This window comes from Hyaena hyaena, unplaced genomic scaffold (genome assembly GCF_003009895.1).
Source record: "Hyaena hyaena isolate Hyena2069 unplaced genomic scaffold, ASM300989v1 scaffold_10, whole genome shotgun sequence".
Taxonomy (NCBI): domain Eukaryota; kingdom Metazoa; phylum Chordata; class Mammalia; order Carnivora; family Hyaenidae; genus Hyaena; species Hyaena hyaena.
Window position 1 is genome coordinate 6,845,523 of NW_024080642.1, and position 16,188 is coordinate 6,861,710.

Genomic DNA, 16,188 nt, shown 5'->3' on the forward strand with positions numbered 1-16,188 from the left:
ACTGCAAGAGTAAAAGAAACTCCTGAAAGATGCTAAGTGAGAGCAATATAATCTGATCTGTGTTTTTAAAAAGGATTTCCTTTGTGGTGTAGGTAATAGTTGGGAGGGAGCCAAGTATGCATTTGGGGAACCAGTTAATAGTGGTCCAGCTACTGACAGTCATTTGCATTAGTGAGGTAAAGGCAGTGTGTCACTGCTGTAACAAATTCCTACAAAATTAGTGGCTTAATACAAACAAAATTGTGTCATCTTACAGTTCCAATGTGGGTCTCTGTGGCTAAAATCAAGGTGTTGGTAAAGACGTGTTACTTTCTGGCTCCAGGGGAAAATCTGAGTCCTCAGCGTTTCCAGTTTCTAGAAGCTGCCTACATTCTTTGGCTTGTGGCTCCCTTTCTTTACCTTCAAAACCAGCAATGCTGCATCTCTCTTGACAATTCTCTCAAAGTTATATCTCCCTCTGACTCTTCTGCTTCCTTTGTACATTTTTAAGGATTATTGTGATTGTGCTGGGCTAATGGGTAATCCAGGCTACTCTGCTTATCTTAAAATCGGCTCATTGGCAACCTTAATTCCATCTGCAGACTTAATTTCTTCTTACAATGTAACCTAACATATTCACAAATTCCAGGGATTAGGATGGGTTGTATTATGTTGTATTATATATACCACATGGGAAAAGAGGAAGATTAACCGATTTCATTATACTTTTTTTTTGAGCACGCACGCGAGAGAGAGAGAGAGAGAGAGGAGGGAGGGAGAGTTCGTGAGAAGGGAAGAGGGGCAGGGGGAGGAGGGAGAGAGAGGGGGAGAGGGTGGGGAAGGGAGGGAGAGAGAGAGAGATAGAGACAGAGAGAGAGCCAGAAGTTAAATCAACTGAGCCACCGAGGTGCCTCTTATTATAAATGTTTAAATACTTGTTTGTGTTTAGCCTGGAGATTACAAAATGAATCCCTCATTTATTTACTATCTTCAGTTAGTATTTTGCCACTTCCCAAACAATAGAAGAACCTTACAACAATTTACCTCCATTTGCCCATCTTTCCATTTGTACTATCATGTGATCATGAGTTCTTATTTTAGATTTAATTTTATTATTTTTAAAAAACTTATTTTTTTTAGTGATTTCTATACCCAATGTCGGGGTGAATTCACAACCCTGGGGTCAAGAGTTGCATGCTCCTCCATCTGAGCAAGCCAGGCACCCCCTCATGAGCTGTTTTTTAAGATTTTATTTTTAAGTAACTCTACATCCAACGTGGGGCTTGAACTTGCAACCCCAAGATTAAGAGTTCCATGTTCTACTGACTGAGCCCTGTGAGTTGTATTTATTTTTTTAAAAAAACAAATTTTTATAGATTTTATTTTTAATTAATTACTATACCCAACATGGGGCTCAAACTCACAACCCCAAGATTAGTATTTGTAGGCTGTACCAACTGAACCAGCCAGATGCCCCTCCCTCTCCATGAGTTATTTTTATTTTATTTTTAATTTTTTTTAATGTTTTTTATTTATTTCTAGGAGAGAGAGAGAGACAGTGTGAGCAGGGGAGAGTCAGAGAGAGAGGGAATCACAGACTCTGAAATAGGCTCCAGGCTCTGAGCTGGCAGTCAGCACAGAGCCTGACGCGGGGCTCGAACACACGAACTGCGAGATCATGACCTAAGCGAAAGTCGGACGCCCAACCGACTAGGCCACCCAGGCGTCCCTCCACGAGTTATTTTTAAATATAGAATGGTTCATAGGTTTCTAGCTTTAGGAACTGAAATATGGCAGTGCAATTCACTAAGAAAGGGACCACTGGAAGGGACTGTGAGTTTGATTTTGGAGATGTTGAATTTTTTTTTTTTCTGAGAGAGACAGAGAGAAGAAAGAGAATGAGTCAGAGAGAGAGAGAGAGAGAGAATCCTAAGCAGGCTCCATGCTTAATGTAGAGCCCCACGTGGGGCATGAACTCACAACTCCGTGAGATCGTGACCCGAGCCGCAATCAAGAGTCAGATGCTCAACCGACTGAGCCACACAGGTGCTCCTGGATATGTTGAATTTTAAGTATCTTTGGGATTTTTAGTAGTCAGCTGGATTTAGAGATTTGAGTCTCAGAAGGGAGGTGAGGACTGGACATAGAATTTTACGGCTCATCAGCACATAGGAGGTAACTGATATTATGGGTGTACATGAGACTATCAGGTAGGGATACAGACAGGAAAGGAAAGAGAGCCTAGGCTGGAGCCTGGAGGAACTCTGATATTTCATGGCCAAGCAAATCCTCCTAATTTATATTCCTTTCCGTGCACCAACACTTGAAATGATTCCTATGGATTAGGACTTCTTGGTGTTAGTAAGCCGTATCTAATTACCTTGGGATAACTCTGCTACTATTATTATTTTCATCAATAGCTTGGAAATTCTGTCAAGGGAATCCACAGATCCCATAGGGATTTAGACATTATTTTTCAAACTGTAGGCCATGAAATCAGTTTAGTGGGTCTTGATTCATATTTTTTAAATGAGATAAATAGAAAGGAAGATATCAAGGTACATTATAAGCATTTACACTCCCTACCATGGTGAACCTACCCGTCTACAACTCAAAATACCATGTACGACTCCCAAATTTTTCTCTCTAGCCCAGCGCTGTCAGCTCAATATTGTACTGACTTAGACACCCCCACTTGGCTGTCTACTAGACATCTCAAACTGAACTATGAACCCCTGATCTTCCCAAAATGGCTCCATCTGCAGCCCTCCCAGGTGATGGTAATTTCATCTTTCTTAGGCCCAAACCCCTCAAGTCACTTTTTACTTCCCGCATTCTCTAATACATCCCATCCCATCTTTCAGGGAATGCTATTAAGCCTACCTTCAGAATCCAATCGCTTCTCGTCAACCCCACCACTGCCACCCTGGTCCAAATTATCATCACCTCATTTCTGAGATTAATGGAGGATTAATTAATCCACCTGGATTAATGCGAGAGCCTCCCAACAGGTTTCCTGAATTCTACCCTTGCTTGTCCTATGGTCTATTCTCAACACTGTGGTCAGAGCAATCCCTTGAAACAGGAGTTAGCACACTTTCTCTGTGGAGAGTCTGAGAGTAAATATTTAAGTTTTGTGGGCCAAGAAGTAAAATCGAGGCTATTATAGAAGGAGTCCTATAAGAAAAGAGAAAACAGGGGCTTGGGTGGCTCAGTGGGTTATGCGTCCAACTTCGGCTCAGTTCATGATCTCGTGGTTTGTGGGTTTGGGCCCCGCATCGGGCTCTGTGCTGACAGCTCAGAGCCTGGAGCCTGTCTTTGGATTCTGTGTCTCCCTCTCTCTCTGACCCTCCTCTGCTCATGCTGTCTCTCTCTCTCTCTCTCTCAAAAATAAATAAAACGTTAAAAAATTTAAAAAAAGAGAAAACAAATTTCTATAAAATTTTTATCGACAGAACTTAAAAAATAATTGAGGATAATTTTTTGTAATATAGGTCTACTTTTTTTTTTTAAGTTGGTTCCCCCCCTCCCCTGGCCCTCCTACCCTGAGATCAAGAGTCACAAGTTCCTCTGACTGAGCAGGCCAGGCACCCCGTGTAGTACAGGTCTACTAATGAGCATGGAATTTTTTAAAATGAATTTTATTTAATTGGGGTTCAAAGCCAGTGTTCCCAAATATCAAATCAACTGTAAATGCTTATCCGTAAAAACCATTCTTAGCTGATGGTCATATAAAAAGTGGCAGCAGGCTGGATTTACCCTGCAGGCTTTAGTTGTGCTGACCCCTGCTTCAAAATATAATCAGATCATATCATTCTCTTAAAACCCTGGGAATTAGTTTTCTACTGTCGTGTGTAACAAATTACCAGAACTTCAGCAGCTTGAAACACCCACTTATTATCCTCACAGTCCGTTGATCAGAAGTGCAGGTGATCCTGTCTGAGTTCTCTGCACAGGGTCTCACAAGGCTGAAATCAAGCCAGTCCCTTGCAATTGTAGGTCTGAGGGCCTCACTTCCTTGCTGGCTATCAGCCAAGAACTACTCTTAGCTTGAAGAGGCTGCCTGAATTCCTTGTCATGTGGTCCCCCTCCATGTTTAAAGTCAGCAAAAGCACACGCACATCTCACAGTTTGAATCTCTCTGATGTTCCTTTATGCCACCAGCTGGAAAAAATGTTCTACGTTTAACGGCATCATCTAATTAGGTTAGACCCACTAGATAATTGTACCTCAAGGTCAACTGACTTGGGAGTGCTGGGGAGGGGGCATCATCTTTAGAAGCCTGCCTACTACACCTTGCGATAATTTCCTACTCAGAGTAAAAAAAGCTGCTCAGGAGGGCCGACACGACTTGTGCCACCTGCTATCCTCAACTCCCATGCATGCCCCATTGCCTCTTTGATGTTATTTCCTGCTCCTGTCCCTCTGGTTTTTTTAAATGTTTATTTTTGAGAGTGAGAGAGACAAAGCATGAGTGGGGAGGACAGAGAGAGAGGGAAACATAGAATCTAAAGCAGGCTCCAGGTTCCGAGCTATCTGCACAGAAGGGGATGTAGGGCTTGAACTCACAGACCCTGAGATCATGACCTGCGTGAAAGTCGGACGCCCAACCATCTGAGCCACCAAGGAGCCCCGTCCCTCTGGTTTACGCTGTTCATTCACACTAGTCTTCCTGCTGTTGCTTAAACATGCCAGACCCATCCCACCTTGCGATCTCTGTCTGGAGGACTCTTCTCTCAAATATCTAATTTGTTAACTCCTGTGTCTCCAAGACTTTGCTCAACTTCCACTTTGTCAATGATACCATATCTGATCACACTATTTATTCAGTTTTTTAAAAGTTTATTCATTAATTTTTGAGAGAGAGAGAAAAGAGTGAGCATAAGTGGGGGAGGGACAGAAAAAGAGGAAGACAGGATCCCAAGCAGGCTCCACACTGCCAGCACAGAGCCTGACAAGGGGCTCAAACTCACAAACCGTGAGATCATGACCTGAGCTGAAGTCAGACACTTAACTGACTGAATCACCAGGCGCCCCTGATCACACTATTTAGTACTACGACCTGCACTCTCACTCCTGGCACTATTTCCCTTACCCTGTTCTATTTTTGTTTTTTTCTACTATACTTATCACCTCTAACGTACTATATACTTTGCTTATTTATGTTTATTGTCTGTCTCTCTTTGCCAGAATTATGCTCCTCAAGGGGAAGGCTCTGTGTCTATTTTGGATTCACTAATGTATTTTTTTAAGTGGTAGTGTTCTTTTTTTCCTTAAAGTTTATTTATTTTGAGAGAGCGTGAGCATGCGCACATGGTGGGGGGGGGGCAGAGAGAGAGAGGGAGAGAGAATTCCAAGCAGGCTCTGCACAATCAAGAGTCTGTTGCCTACCTGACTGAGCCACTCAGGCACCCCCTTTTAAAATTTTATTTATTTTTTTATGGGGCGCCTGGGTGGCTTAGTTGGTTAAGCGTCCGACTTTCGCTTGGGTCATGATCTCACGGATAGTGGGTTCGAGCCCCGCATCGGGCTCTGTGCTGACTGCCAGTTCAGAGCCTGGAGCCTGTTTCAGTCTGTGACTCCCTCTCTCTCTGACCCTCCCCTGCTCACGCTGTCTCTCTTTCTCTCTCCTAAAAATAAATAAAACATTAAAAAAAAATAAATAAAAAATAAAAATAAAATTTTATTTATTTTTAAAACATTTTTAATGGTTATTTATTTTTGAGAGAGAGAAAGATACAGAATCCGAAGCAGGCTCCAGGCTCTGAGTTATCAGCATAGAGCCCAATGCGGGGCTCGAACTTACAAACTGTGAGATCATGACCTTCGCTGAAGTCGGATGCTCAATCGACTGAGCCACCCAGGTGCACACCCTCCCCCCCCCCACCTTATTTTAAAAGTAAGCTCTACTGCCCAACGTGGAGCTTGAATGACCCTGAGGATTAAGAGTCACATGCTCTACTGACTGAGCCAGCCAGGCACCCCTCACTGATGTATTTTTTGTTCACTAAGCATCTAGCACAGTGCCTGACACAAAATAGGTGATCGATAAAAAAAAAAACAAAAAACACTGATTGACGTTTTGGGAAACTCTTGTTGCAATTTTCTGTATATGTATACATATACTAGGTTATGATATAAAATAGCATTTCTTATTGAGGATGGTAGTCAAGAGAGTTTGACTATATGGCTTCTAAAGTTCTTCCTAAATGTGAGCACTTAGAAATTTCCATGTGTAGCTAGTAAATATCCACTATATTTTTTGGGAGATGGCAAAGTTCACAGCCTACTTTCCACAGCACAGCATTGCTTATTGAAACCAAAACACCAAAAAAGTTATCCTATCTGTCCTAAAATAGTAGGTTAGGGAAATAGCATGAACTGCTGAATGCCTCAAAATATAAAAATCTGAACTTAATCTTTCCATGAAAAAGAGACAACAAGTGAGAGCAAATGACAAAAAAGAACATTTTCTAGACCAACATTTCCCTAGGCCAATGAAAGTTAAAGCTTCCATTCACTTACTGAAGAAGCAAAGAGGAGTGAAGAAAGATATCGCTCAAAGTCTCTGCAGTAGAAATTGTGACCTGAATGGACTTCGGAAGCAAAGACCACTTCTGAAATACATATGATTTCCACTCATCCACAGGCAGATCCATCCTACTTTAGGTCTATAAATTGAAAAAGAAAATAAAGAATTCAGATTTCTACAAATGCACAATTCTAAAGAATCAAGATTTCACTGAAGCAAATGTGAAACAACAAAATTAATTCTTGTGCTTATTTTCTGGCACTTTACATGCTGCAGATCTACATTCTTTCACAATGAATATCCTTTTATTCAGAAATATTTATTGAAGGCCTACTTTGTTCCATGAACAACGCTTGCCTCTTAGACCGCCGTCTTCCCAAGATGCTCAAGTCAGAAAGCTGAGGCATCCCAGATTTTTCTTTCTCCCCAGCAACAATTAAATCAACAACTATTTCTCTTACATAGTTCAGTTTTTTCTTTCAATCCCCAGGTCATTCCTTTAGTTCAAGTCCTCACCATCTCTTGTCCGGCATAACTTGTCTCCATGCCCTTAGTCCCCTATCCAGCTTCCTAAATTCAATTCATCCTTCACATTGAGACAGACATCCATACCCTGCCTTAAATTAATCAATGCTCCTCCAAGCATTTAGGGAAGCCCAGTACAAAACCTTCACTATTTAACCTGAGGCTCATTTTCTTCTTTTTTTTTTCTTCAAAGTTTATTTATTTATTTTGAAAGAGCCAGGAGGGGAGGGGCAGAGAGAGAATCCCACACAGCTTCAATACTGTCAGCGAGGAGCTGGACGAAGGACTTGAATTCACCAACTGGGAGATCATGACCTGGGCCAAAATCAACAGTCAGATGCTTAACTGATTGAGCCACCTGGGAAACCCTACCTCTGGCTCATTTTCTAATGCCTAAGTCTTCTTCCTCTGTACCCCACTATCCTGAGCTATCCCCAGCTTGCCAGGCCATTCACCTCTCTAGTTTCTGCACAGGCTATGCATTATTCCAGGCGCATCCTTATGCTCACTTAGAGTCCACCTGACAAACCTGTACACACCCTTCAAGACTCAGTTTGAATGGTACCTCCTTCAGGAAGCCTTCCCTGATTTTCCATCTATGATCGCAGTACACTGTGTCTCTCCCGAGGCCCATGTCCTGGCTACTTGGAGTTAGGGCTACTCACTGCGGTAACTCCCTAGACAGACTATGCTCTCCTCTGAGGGCAGGGACTGGAGCCTATTTACCTTCAGAGATGCCCACTGTACCAAGCTCGGGGTCTAGCACCGGCGGGAGCTCCGCCCTGGGTTGCTGAAGGAATCAAGTTACTGCTTGACTACGGTTAGCAGCAGGGTTATCAGGGAACAGCTCTAATTCTTTTCCGGGGTACCAGTCGGTGAAAGACCGAGCCAGGCTTTTCTTCGAGAACCCTCCCGGAAAGCTTCCGGAACTGGACCTCGCGCCCTAGGTTAGCGCTCGCGTCATCCTCCGCGCGCCCCACGGCCCATGCTCCGCCCCCAGGCCCAGCAGGGAGACTAGGTCCCGAACTGGGGCTCGGGCGTGTCACGTGGGCTGCTCACAGCTCCTCGACCAACGCGGTGGCTGCTCCGCCCTTAAGCCCGCCCCTGTGCCCTGCGCATGTCGGAAGGCGGGGGTGGTGCCTGTAGTTCCTTGGCCCAATAGCTTTGGAGCGCGCGGGGACCAGGGAGTGAAACCAGGGCTGCGGAGGACCCGGAGCGCGGGAGTTTGCGCGGCGGAGTCATGGTGGGCCACCTGAGCGAGGGGGCCATTGCGGTGAGGAGACGCCCGCGGGCCGGCGGGCCGGGGTAGCTGTGGGTCTCGGCCTTGTGGGGGTGGAGAAGGAGGAGAGAAGCTGGAGGCGTTGGGGAGAGAACGCGGGAGAAGATAACTGGGGTGGGGCGGGAAACCGTCGTGGGACTCCCTGGAATCGTCAACCTCTCCTAAAAGGATTTCTCTTGTCCTCTTTTAAATATGCCCATGTTTTTTGTACTTAAGAAAACGAAGCAAAATTAACTTGATCGTCCCCCATCTCCCTCCTTTGGCCAGGCTCTGTCTCCGCCCCTTCCCTGGTCCACAGCCAAACTTCACGAGAGGGGTCTTTGCCGGCCGACCCGTTAACAGACTCCAATCCATCGTCCCCTCGATCGCTATAGAAAGAACGCTGGCCGAAGTCGTTAAAGCCAACAGACACTTTTCAGTTTTCAACTTAACCAACAGAGTTCTCAGCAGTGTTTTGAGTGTGTTGAGCATTACTTCTTTCCTTAATGTTTCGGCTTCTTTGGCTTGGCTTACCTGGTCTTGCCTTGTCTTATTTGCAGGTCCCTCATCGTAAGTTTTTGTTGTTTACTCAAGGTTACGTTCTAGGCCCTCTTCTACCAAGACATACTGTTACCATCTGTATGTCAGTTGCCCACAGCTGCCTTTGTCCGGAGCCACCTTTTTTATTTTTTTCTTGATTGTTTATTTTTGAGAGAGAGAGCGCTCGCGGGAGAGGGGCCCAGAGGGAGGAGACAGAATCCCAAGTAGGCTCTGAGCTGTCAGCACAGAGTCTGATCAGGGCTCATGCTGGGCTTGAATTCACAAATTGTGAGTTGTGATTTGCCCAGACTACGTCAGTCCCCTAACTGAGCCACCCAGGCGCCTCTGGAGCCACTTTTATTCTGAAAGACAAACCTCTGTTATCTGTCTGCCTACCTGATACCTCAAAGAGATTTTAAATTCAACGTATTCCCAAAGTAGATCCATTATTTTAGTAAGCTTGGGCTTCTTGGTGTTCCCTATGGGGGTGAATGGCAGCATTATCCACTGAGATGTGCTAGCCCGCCATTGTGGAATCATTTTTCTGTAGACTCCCATTGCTTTAGATCTCCAGTCCATCACCAAATTTCGTTTTTCCTCCACACATACCTCTTAAATCCAGCCACTTCTCTTCATCCACTCTGGCATCATTTCTTGCCCGGACTACTCACTTCCATCCAGTGTACACCCGTGCCCCCTATTGCCCTCATTGCATATTCCCTTTTGTTCTTGCTTCCTTTCCAGCCTTTAAAACTTTTTTAAAAATTTTAATTCCAGTATAGGTAACATACAGCATTCTATTACAGTATAGTGATTCAGCAATTCTATATATTACTCAGTGCTCATCATAAGTGCACTGTTAATCCTCATCACCTATTTCCCCCATCCCCCCCCCCACCATCAGTTCTTTATAGTTAAGAGCCTGTTTCTTGGTTTGTCTCTCTGTCTCTCTCTTTGTTTCATTTGCTCATTTGTTTTGTTTCTTAAGTTCCACATATGAGTGAAATCGTATGGTATTTGTCTTTATCTGACTTATTCTTCCTAGCATTCTGGCTCCATCCATGTTGTTGCAAATGGCAAGATTTCATTCTTTTTTTATGGCTGAATAATATTCCATTATATGTATGTACCATATCTTCTTTATCCATTCATTTCTTTTTTTTTTCAAAAATTTTTTTTCACTATTTATTTATTTTTAATGTTTTTTTATTTATTTATTTCTAGGAGAGAGAGAGAGAGAGACAGCGTGAGCAGGGGAGGGTCAGAGAGAGAGGGAGTCACAGACTCTGAAAGAGGCTCCAGGCTCTGAGCTGGCAGTCAGCACAGAGCCCGACGCGGGGCTCGAACCCACGAACCGCGAGATCATGACCTAAGCGAAAGTCGGACGCTTAACCGACTAAGCCACCCAGGCGCCCCTATCCATTCATTTCTTGATGGACACTTGGCCGTTTCCATAATTTGACCATTGTAAATAATGCTGTAGTAAACATGAGGTTCATATATCCTTTTGAATTAGTGTATTCATGTTTTTGGGGTAACTACCCAGTAGTGCCAAGAGTGGATGCTAAGGTACTTCGGTTTTAAGTTTTTGAGGAACCTCCATACTGTTTTCCATAGGGCTGCAGCAGTTTGCGTTTCCACCAACAGTGCGTGAGGTTTCCTTTCTCACCTCATCCAGATGTGAGGTGATATCTCATTGTAGTTTTGATTTGCATTAACCTGATGAGTAATAGGGAGCATTTTTACACGTTGGCCATCTGTATGTCTTCCTTGGAGAAATATCTGTTCATGGCTTCTGCCCATTTTTTAATTGGATTATTTGGGTTTTGGTGTTGAGTTGTATTGGTTTTTATATAATTGGGATACTAAGCCTTTATCGGATGTCATTTGCAAATATCTTCTCCAATTCAGTAAGTTGTCTTTTAGTTTTGTTGATTGTTTCCTTAGCTGTGCAGAAACTTTTTCTTTTGATCTAGTACCGATAGTTTATTTTTGCTTTTCTTACCCTTGCCTCAGGAGACATAGACAGAAAGATGTTGCTATAGCCTATGTCAGAGAAATTATTATTATTTTAAAGTACCTGTAGGTTTTTTTAAAGTTCATTTATTTATTTTGAGAGAGAGAGAGAGATGGGGAGAATGAGTAGGGGAGGAGCGGGGGGGGGGGTTTGCAGAGGATCTGAAGCGGTCTCTGAGCTGACAGCACAGAGCCCAATGTAGGACTCCAGCTCACGGACCGAGAGATCATGACCTGAGCTGAAGTTGAACCCTTGACCACCTGAACCACCCAGGCGCCCGTATTTATTTATTTTTAGAGGGAGAGAGAGAAACAGCTGGGGAGAGGCAGATGTGAGGGAGAGACAGAAGATCTGAAGCGGGCTCCATGCTGACAGCAGAGAGCCTGATGTAGGACTCAGACTCACAAACTATGAGATCATGACCTGAGCTGAAGTAGATACTAAGTCAACTGAGCCACCCAGGTGCTTCAAGAAAAAAAATTTTTTTTAATTAAAGTTTATTTATTTGTTTATTTAGAGAGAGTGTAAGTGCATGCATGAGCTGGAGAGGGGCAGAGTGATTGGGAGCGAGAGAATACCAAGTGTGCTCCCTGCTGCCAGCACAGAGCCTGATGTGGGAATTGAACTGACAAACGGTGAGATCATGACCTGAGCCGAAATCAAGAGTCAGATGCTTAACTGAGTCACCCAGGTGCCCGACAAAGAAAATTTTTGTGTGTTTGTGGTGACTGAGTGTAGAGAACCTTTGCCAACTCTGATTATCAGCTAAAGCAAGTAGTATCATTTTAGTAAAAGACACAGGCCCAAAGGGTAAGCAACTGACAGATAAATAGTAGAGACATTTGGGGCAAGAGCTAACATAAAAGAAGAGATTATGCATGGAACTATTGTGGTAAATAGGATAATTAGCATTTGTATATTAAGTTATGGGTAAAATAAAGAAAAGGAGAAGGGAACTAATATTTTTGCTATTTCCAGTGTGCCAGATACTTTATCATTATATAATAGTGCTTATAGTAACCCTGTAAGGTAGGTTTTTATTATTACCTGCATCTGCACTGGACCTGCATCTGCACTGAAATTAAAGTGCATAGAGGTTAAATAATTTGTCAATGGGATGAAGATTTGGATGATGATGTGCCCTTGACTATTACATTCTGTTGCTTGGTATTTTTTTAAATTTAAGTACAGTTGACATACAATATTCTATTAGTTTCAGGTATTCGTCATAGTAATTTGGTATTTTTGTAGGTTAGGAAATGATCCCTCTGTTAAATCTGGTTACTGTCTGTCACCATACAAAGTTATTACATTGTTACTAAATTCCCTGTGTTGTATATTACATCCCCATGACCCCCCTTTTTTTTAATATGGAAGCATGAACTTCTTAACATCCCCTTCACCCATTTCGCCCACAGCCTCAATCTTTCCCCACTCTTGTAACCAACAGTGTGTTCCTTGTATCTGTGAGTCTGTTTCTATTTTGTGTTGTTTGTTTTATAGATTCAACATGTAAGTGAAATCATGTTATTTGTCTTCTCTGTCAGGCCTATTTCATTTAGGATCATACTGTCTGGGTCCATCTGTGTTGTCGCAAATGGCAAAATATCATTCTTTTTCATTGGTTGAGTAATATCCCAGTGTGTGTGTGTGTGTGTGTGTGTGTGTGTGTGCGCGTGTGCGTGTGTGCGTGCATGCCCGTGTGTGTCTTTGTGCATTCATCTGTTTATGGACATGTGGTTTCCTTCCTTATCTTGGCTATTGTAAATAATGCTGCAGTGAACACAGAGGTGCATATGTCTTTTTGAATTGGTATTTTTGTTTTCTTTAGGTGCATACCCAGAAGTGAAATTGTTGGATCATATGGTAGTTTGATTTTTAATTTTTTGAGGAGTCTCCACACTGTTTTCTATTGTGCCTGCTCCAGTTTACAGTCCCCATCAACAGTGTACCGGAGTTCCCTTTAGTCCACATCTTTGCCAGCACTTCATATTTGTTGTCATTTTGATAGTAGCCAATCTGTGATTTTGATTGGCATTTCCATGATGATTAGTGATGTTGAGGATCCTGTGTATCTGTTGGCTATCTATCTGTATGTCTTCTTTGGGAAAATGTCTATTCTAAAGTCTTTTGCCCATTTCTTTATTGGGTTGTTGCCTTGTATTTTTAAAAATATTTTTAAAGTTTATTTTGATAAAGAGGCATGTGCGCGTGCACACACACACACACACACACACAAATTGGGGGAGGGGCAGAGAGCGAGAGGGAGAGCGAGAATCCCAAGCAGGCTCCAACCCAGCATGGAGCCCAGTGTGAGGCTGGATCCCACAAACCGCAAGATCATGACCTGAGCCGAAATCAAAGAGACGGATGCTCAACCTACTGAGCCACCTAGGTGCCCTAAGGCAATTTTTTTTAAGTGTACATAGCATGTTATATGTCCCAGAAGATTTAATCTTATATGCACTATTTATGATGACACAAATTAAACAGTAATAAATTAATACGTGCATCTGGTTCTTATTATTTTTTAAAATTGATTTTAAATTTATTATTTTAAATTTACATCCAAATTAGTTAACATATAGTGCAATAATGATTTCAGGAGTAGATTTCAGGGATTTATCCCCTATGTATAACACCCAGTGCTCATCCCAGTAAGTGTCTTCTTTAATGGCCCTTACCCATTTAGTCCATTCCCCAACTCCCAACCTCTCCCTCAACCCTCAGTTTGTTCTTTGTGTTTAAGAGTCTCTTATGTTTTGTCCCCCACCCTGTTTTTCTATTACTTTTGCTTTCCTTCCCTTATGTTCATCTGTTTTGTATCTTAAATTCCACATGAGTGAAGTCATATGATATTTGTCTTTCTCTGACTGACTAATATCACTTAGCATAATACACTCTAGTTCTATCCACGTAATTGCAAAGGGCAAGATTTCATTCTTTTTGATTGCCGAGTAATACTCCATTGTATATGTGTATACCACATCTTCTTCTTTTTTTTTTTTTATATTTTTATTTATTTCTAGGAGAGAGAGAGACAGCGTGAGCAGGGGAGGGTCAGAGAGAGAGGGAGACAAAGACTGAAACAGCCTCCAGGCTCTGAGCTGGCAGTCAGCACAGAGCCCGACGCGGGGCTCGAACCCACGAACCGCGAGATCATGACCTAAGCGAAAGTCGGACGCTTAACCGACTAAGCCACCCAGGCGCCCCAGCCACATCTTCTTTATACATTCATCTGTCGATGGACATTTGGGCTCTTTACATAATTTGACTGTTGTTGACACCGCTGCTATAAACATTGGGGTACACGTGCCCCTTCAAAACAGCACACCTGTATCCCTTGGATAAATACCTAGTAATGCAATTACTGGGTCGTAGGATAGTTCTATTTTTAATTTTTTGAGGAACCTCCATACTGTTTTCCAGAGTGACTGCACCAGTTTGCATTCCCACCAGCAGTGCAAAAGAGATCCTCTTTCTTGCTCACCAACATATGTTGTTGCCTGAGTTGTTAATGTTAGCGATTCTGACAGGTGTGAGGTGATATCATTGTAGTTTTAATTTGTATTTCTCTGATGATGAGTGACGTTGAGCATTTTTTCAAGTGTCTATTAGCCATCTGGATGTCTACTTTGTCTTTTACACTCACAGACACTTTGGATGTGTCTGTGTCTTTTACCCATTTCTTCACTGGATTATTTGGCTTTTTGGGTGTTGAGTTTGACAAGTTCTTAATAGGTTTTGGATACTAACCTTTTATCTGATATGTCATTTGCAAATATCTTCTCCCATTTCGTTGGTTGTGTTAGTTTTGCTGATTGTTTACTTTGCTGTGCAGAAGCTTTTTATTTTGATGAGGTCCCAATAGTTCATTTTTGCTTCTGTTTCCTTTACTTCTGGAGACGTGTTGAGTAAGAAGTTGCTGCAGCCAAGGTCAAAGAGGTTTTTGCCTGCTTTCTCCTCAAGGATTTTTATGGCTTCCTGTCTTACATTTAGGTCTTTCATCTTTCATTTTGTGTTAATTTTTGTGTGTGGTGTAAGAAACTGGTCTAGGTTCATTTTTCTGTGTGTTGCTGCCCAGTTTTCCCAGCACCATTTGCTGAAGAGACTGTCTTTATTCCATTGGATATTCTTTCCTGCTTTGTCAAAAGATTAGTTGGCCATACGCTTGTGGGTCCATTTCTGGGTTCTCTATTCTGTTCCATTGATTTGAGTGTCTGTTCTTGTGCCAGTACCATACTGTCTTGATGACCACAACTTTGTAATACAGCTTTAAGTGCAGGATTGTGATGCCTCCAGGTTTGGTTTTCTTTTTCAGGATTGCTTTGGCTATTTGGGTCTTTACTGGCTCCATACAAATTTTAGGATTGTTTGGGGCACCAGGGTGGCTCAGTCGGTTAAGCAGCTGACTTCGGCTCAGGTCATGATCTCACAATTTGTGGGTTTGAGGCCTGCATTGGGCTCTGTGCTGACAGCTAGCTCAGAGCCTGGAGCCTGTTTCAGATTCTGTGTCTCCCTCTCTCTCTGACCCTCCCCCACTCACGCTCTGTGTCCTCTCTCTCAAAAATAAACATAAAAAGAAATTAAATTTTAGGATTGTTTGTTTTAGCTCTGTGAAGTATGCTGGTATTATTTTGATAGCGATTGCACTGAAAATGTAGATTGCTTTGGGTAATATCAACATTTTAACAGTATTTTTTCTTCCAATCCGTGAACATGAAACACTTTTTCCATTTTTTTTTGCCTTCTTCAATTTCTTTCATAAGCTTTCTATAGTTTTCAGTGTATAGATTTTTCACCTCTTTGGTTAGGTTTATTCCTAGGTATTATATGGTTTTAGGTGCAGTTGTAAAAGAGATCAAATCCTTAATTTATCTTTCTGCTGCTTCATTATTGGTGTATAGAAATGCAACCGATTTCTATGCATTGGTTTTATATCCTGTGACTTTGCTGAATTCATGGATCAGTTCTGGCAGTTATTGGGGAATCTTTTGGATTTTCCATATAGAGTATCCTGTCTTCAGCAAAGAGTGAAAGTTTGACTTCCTCCTTGCTGCTTTAGATGCCTTTTATTTCTTTGTGTGGTCTTATTGCTGAGGCCAGGACAGCCAACATTGTGTTGAATAACAGTGGCGAGAGTGGACATCCCTGTCGTGTTCCTGACCTTAGAGGGAAAGCTCACAGTTTTTCCCCATTGAGGATATTATTAGCAGTGGGCCTTTCATATATGGCTTTTATGATCTAGAGGTATGATCTTTCTATCCCTACTTTCTTGAGAGTTTTTATTAAGAAAGGATGCTGTATTTTGTCAGATACTTTTTCTGCATCTACTGA

The 16,188-nt window shown here is 42.4% G+C and overlaps 2 protein-coding genes across 3 annotated transcripts in view; one reads left to right on the top strand and one right to left on the bottom strand.

Moving 5' to 3' along the window:
- Positions 1-8,009, bottom strand: part of SMYD4 (SET and MYND domain containing 4) — a 43,220-nt gene extending 35,211 nt beyond the window's left edge. Inside the window, exons 1-2 of the mRNA XM_039254184.1 lie at positions 7,763-8,009; positions 6,505-6,650 (exon numbers count right to left, since the gene is read on the bottom strand). Coding sequence (XP_039110115.1) covers positions 6,505-6,638 — 134 coding nt within the window. The 5' untranslated portion in view covers positions 6,639-6,650; positions 7,763-8,009. The remainder of the gene's footprint in view (positions 1-6,504; positions 6,651-7,762) is intronic.
- A 173-nt stretch (positions 8,010-8,182) lies between these two features.
- RPA1 (replication protein A1) overlaps positions 8,183-16,188 on the top strand; it is a 74,304-nt gene continuing 66,298 nt past the window's right edge. For both annotated transcript variants that reach the window (XM_039253787.1, XM_039253796.1), the window contains exon 1: positions 8,183-8,309. In XM_039253787.1, coding sequence (XP_039109718.1) covers positions 8,277-8,309 — 33 coding nt within the window. In that variant the 5' untranslated portion in view covers positions 8,183-8,276. The remainder of the gene's footprint in view (positions 8,310-16,188) is intronic.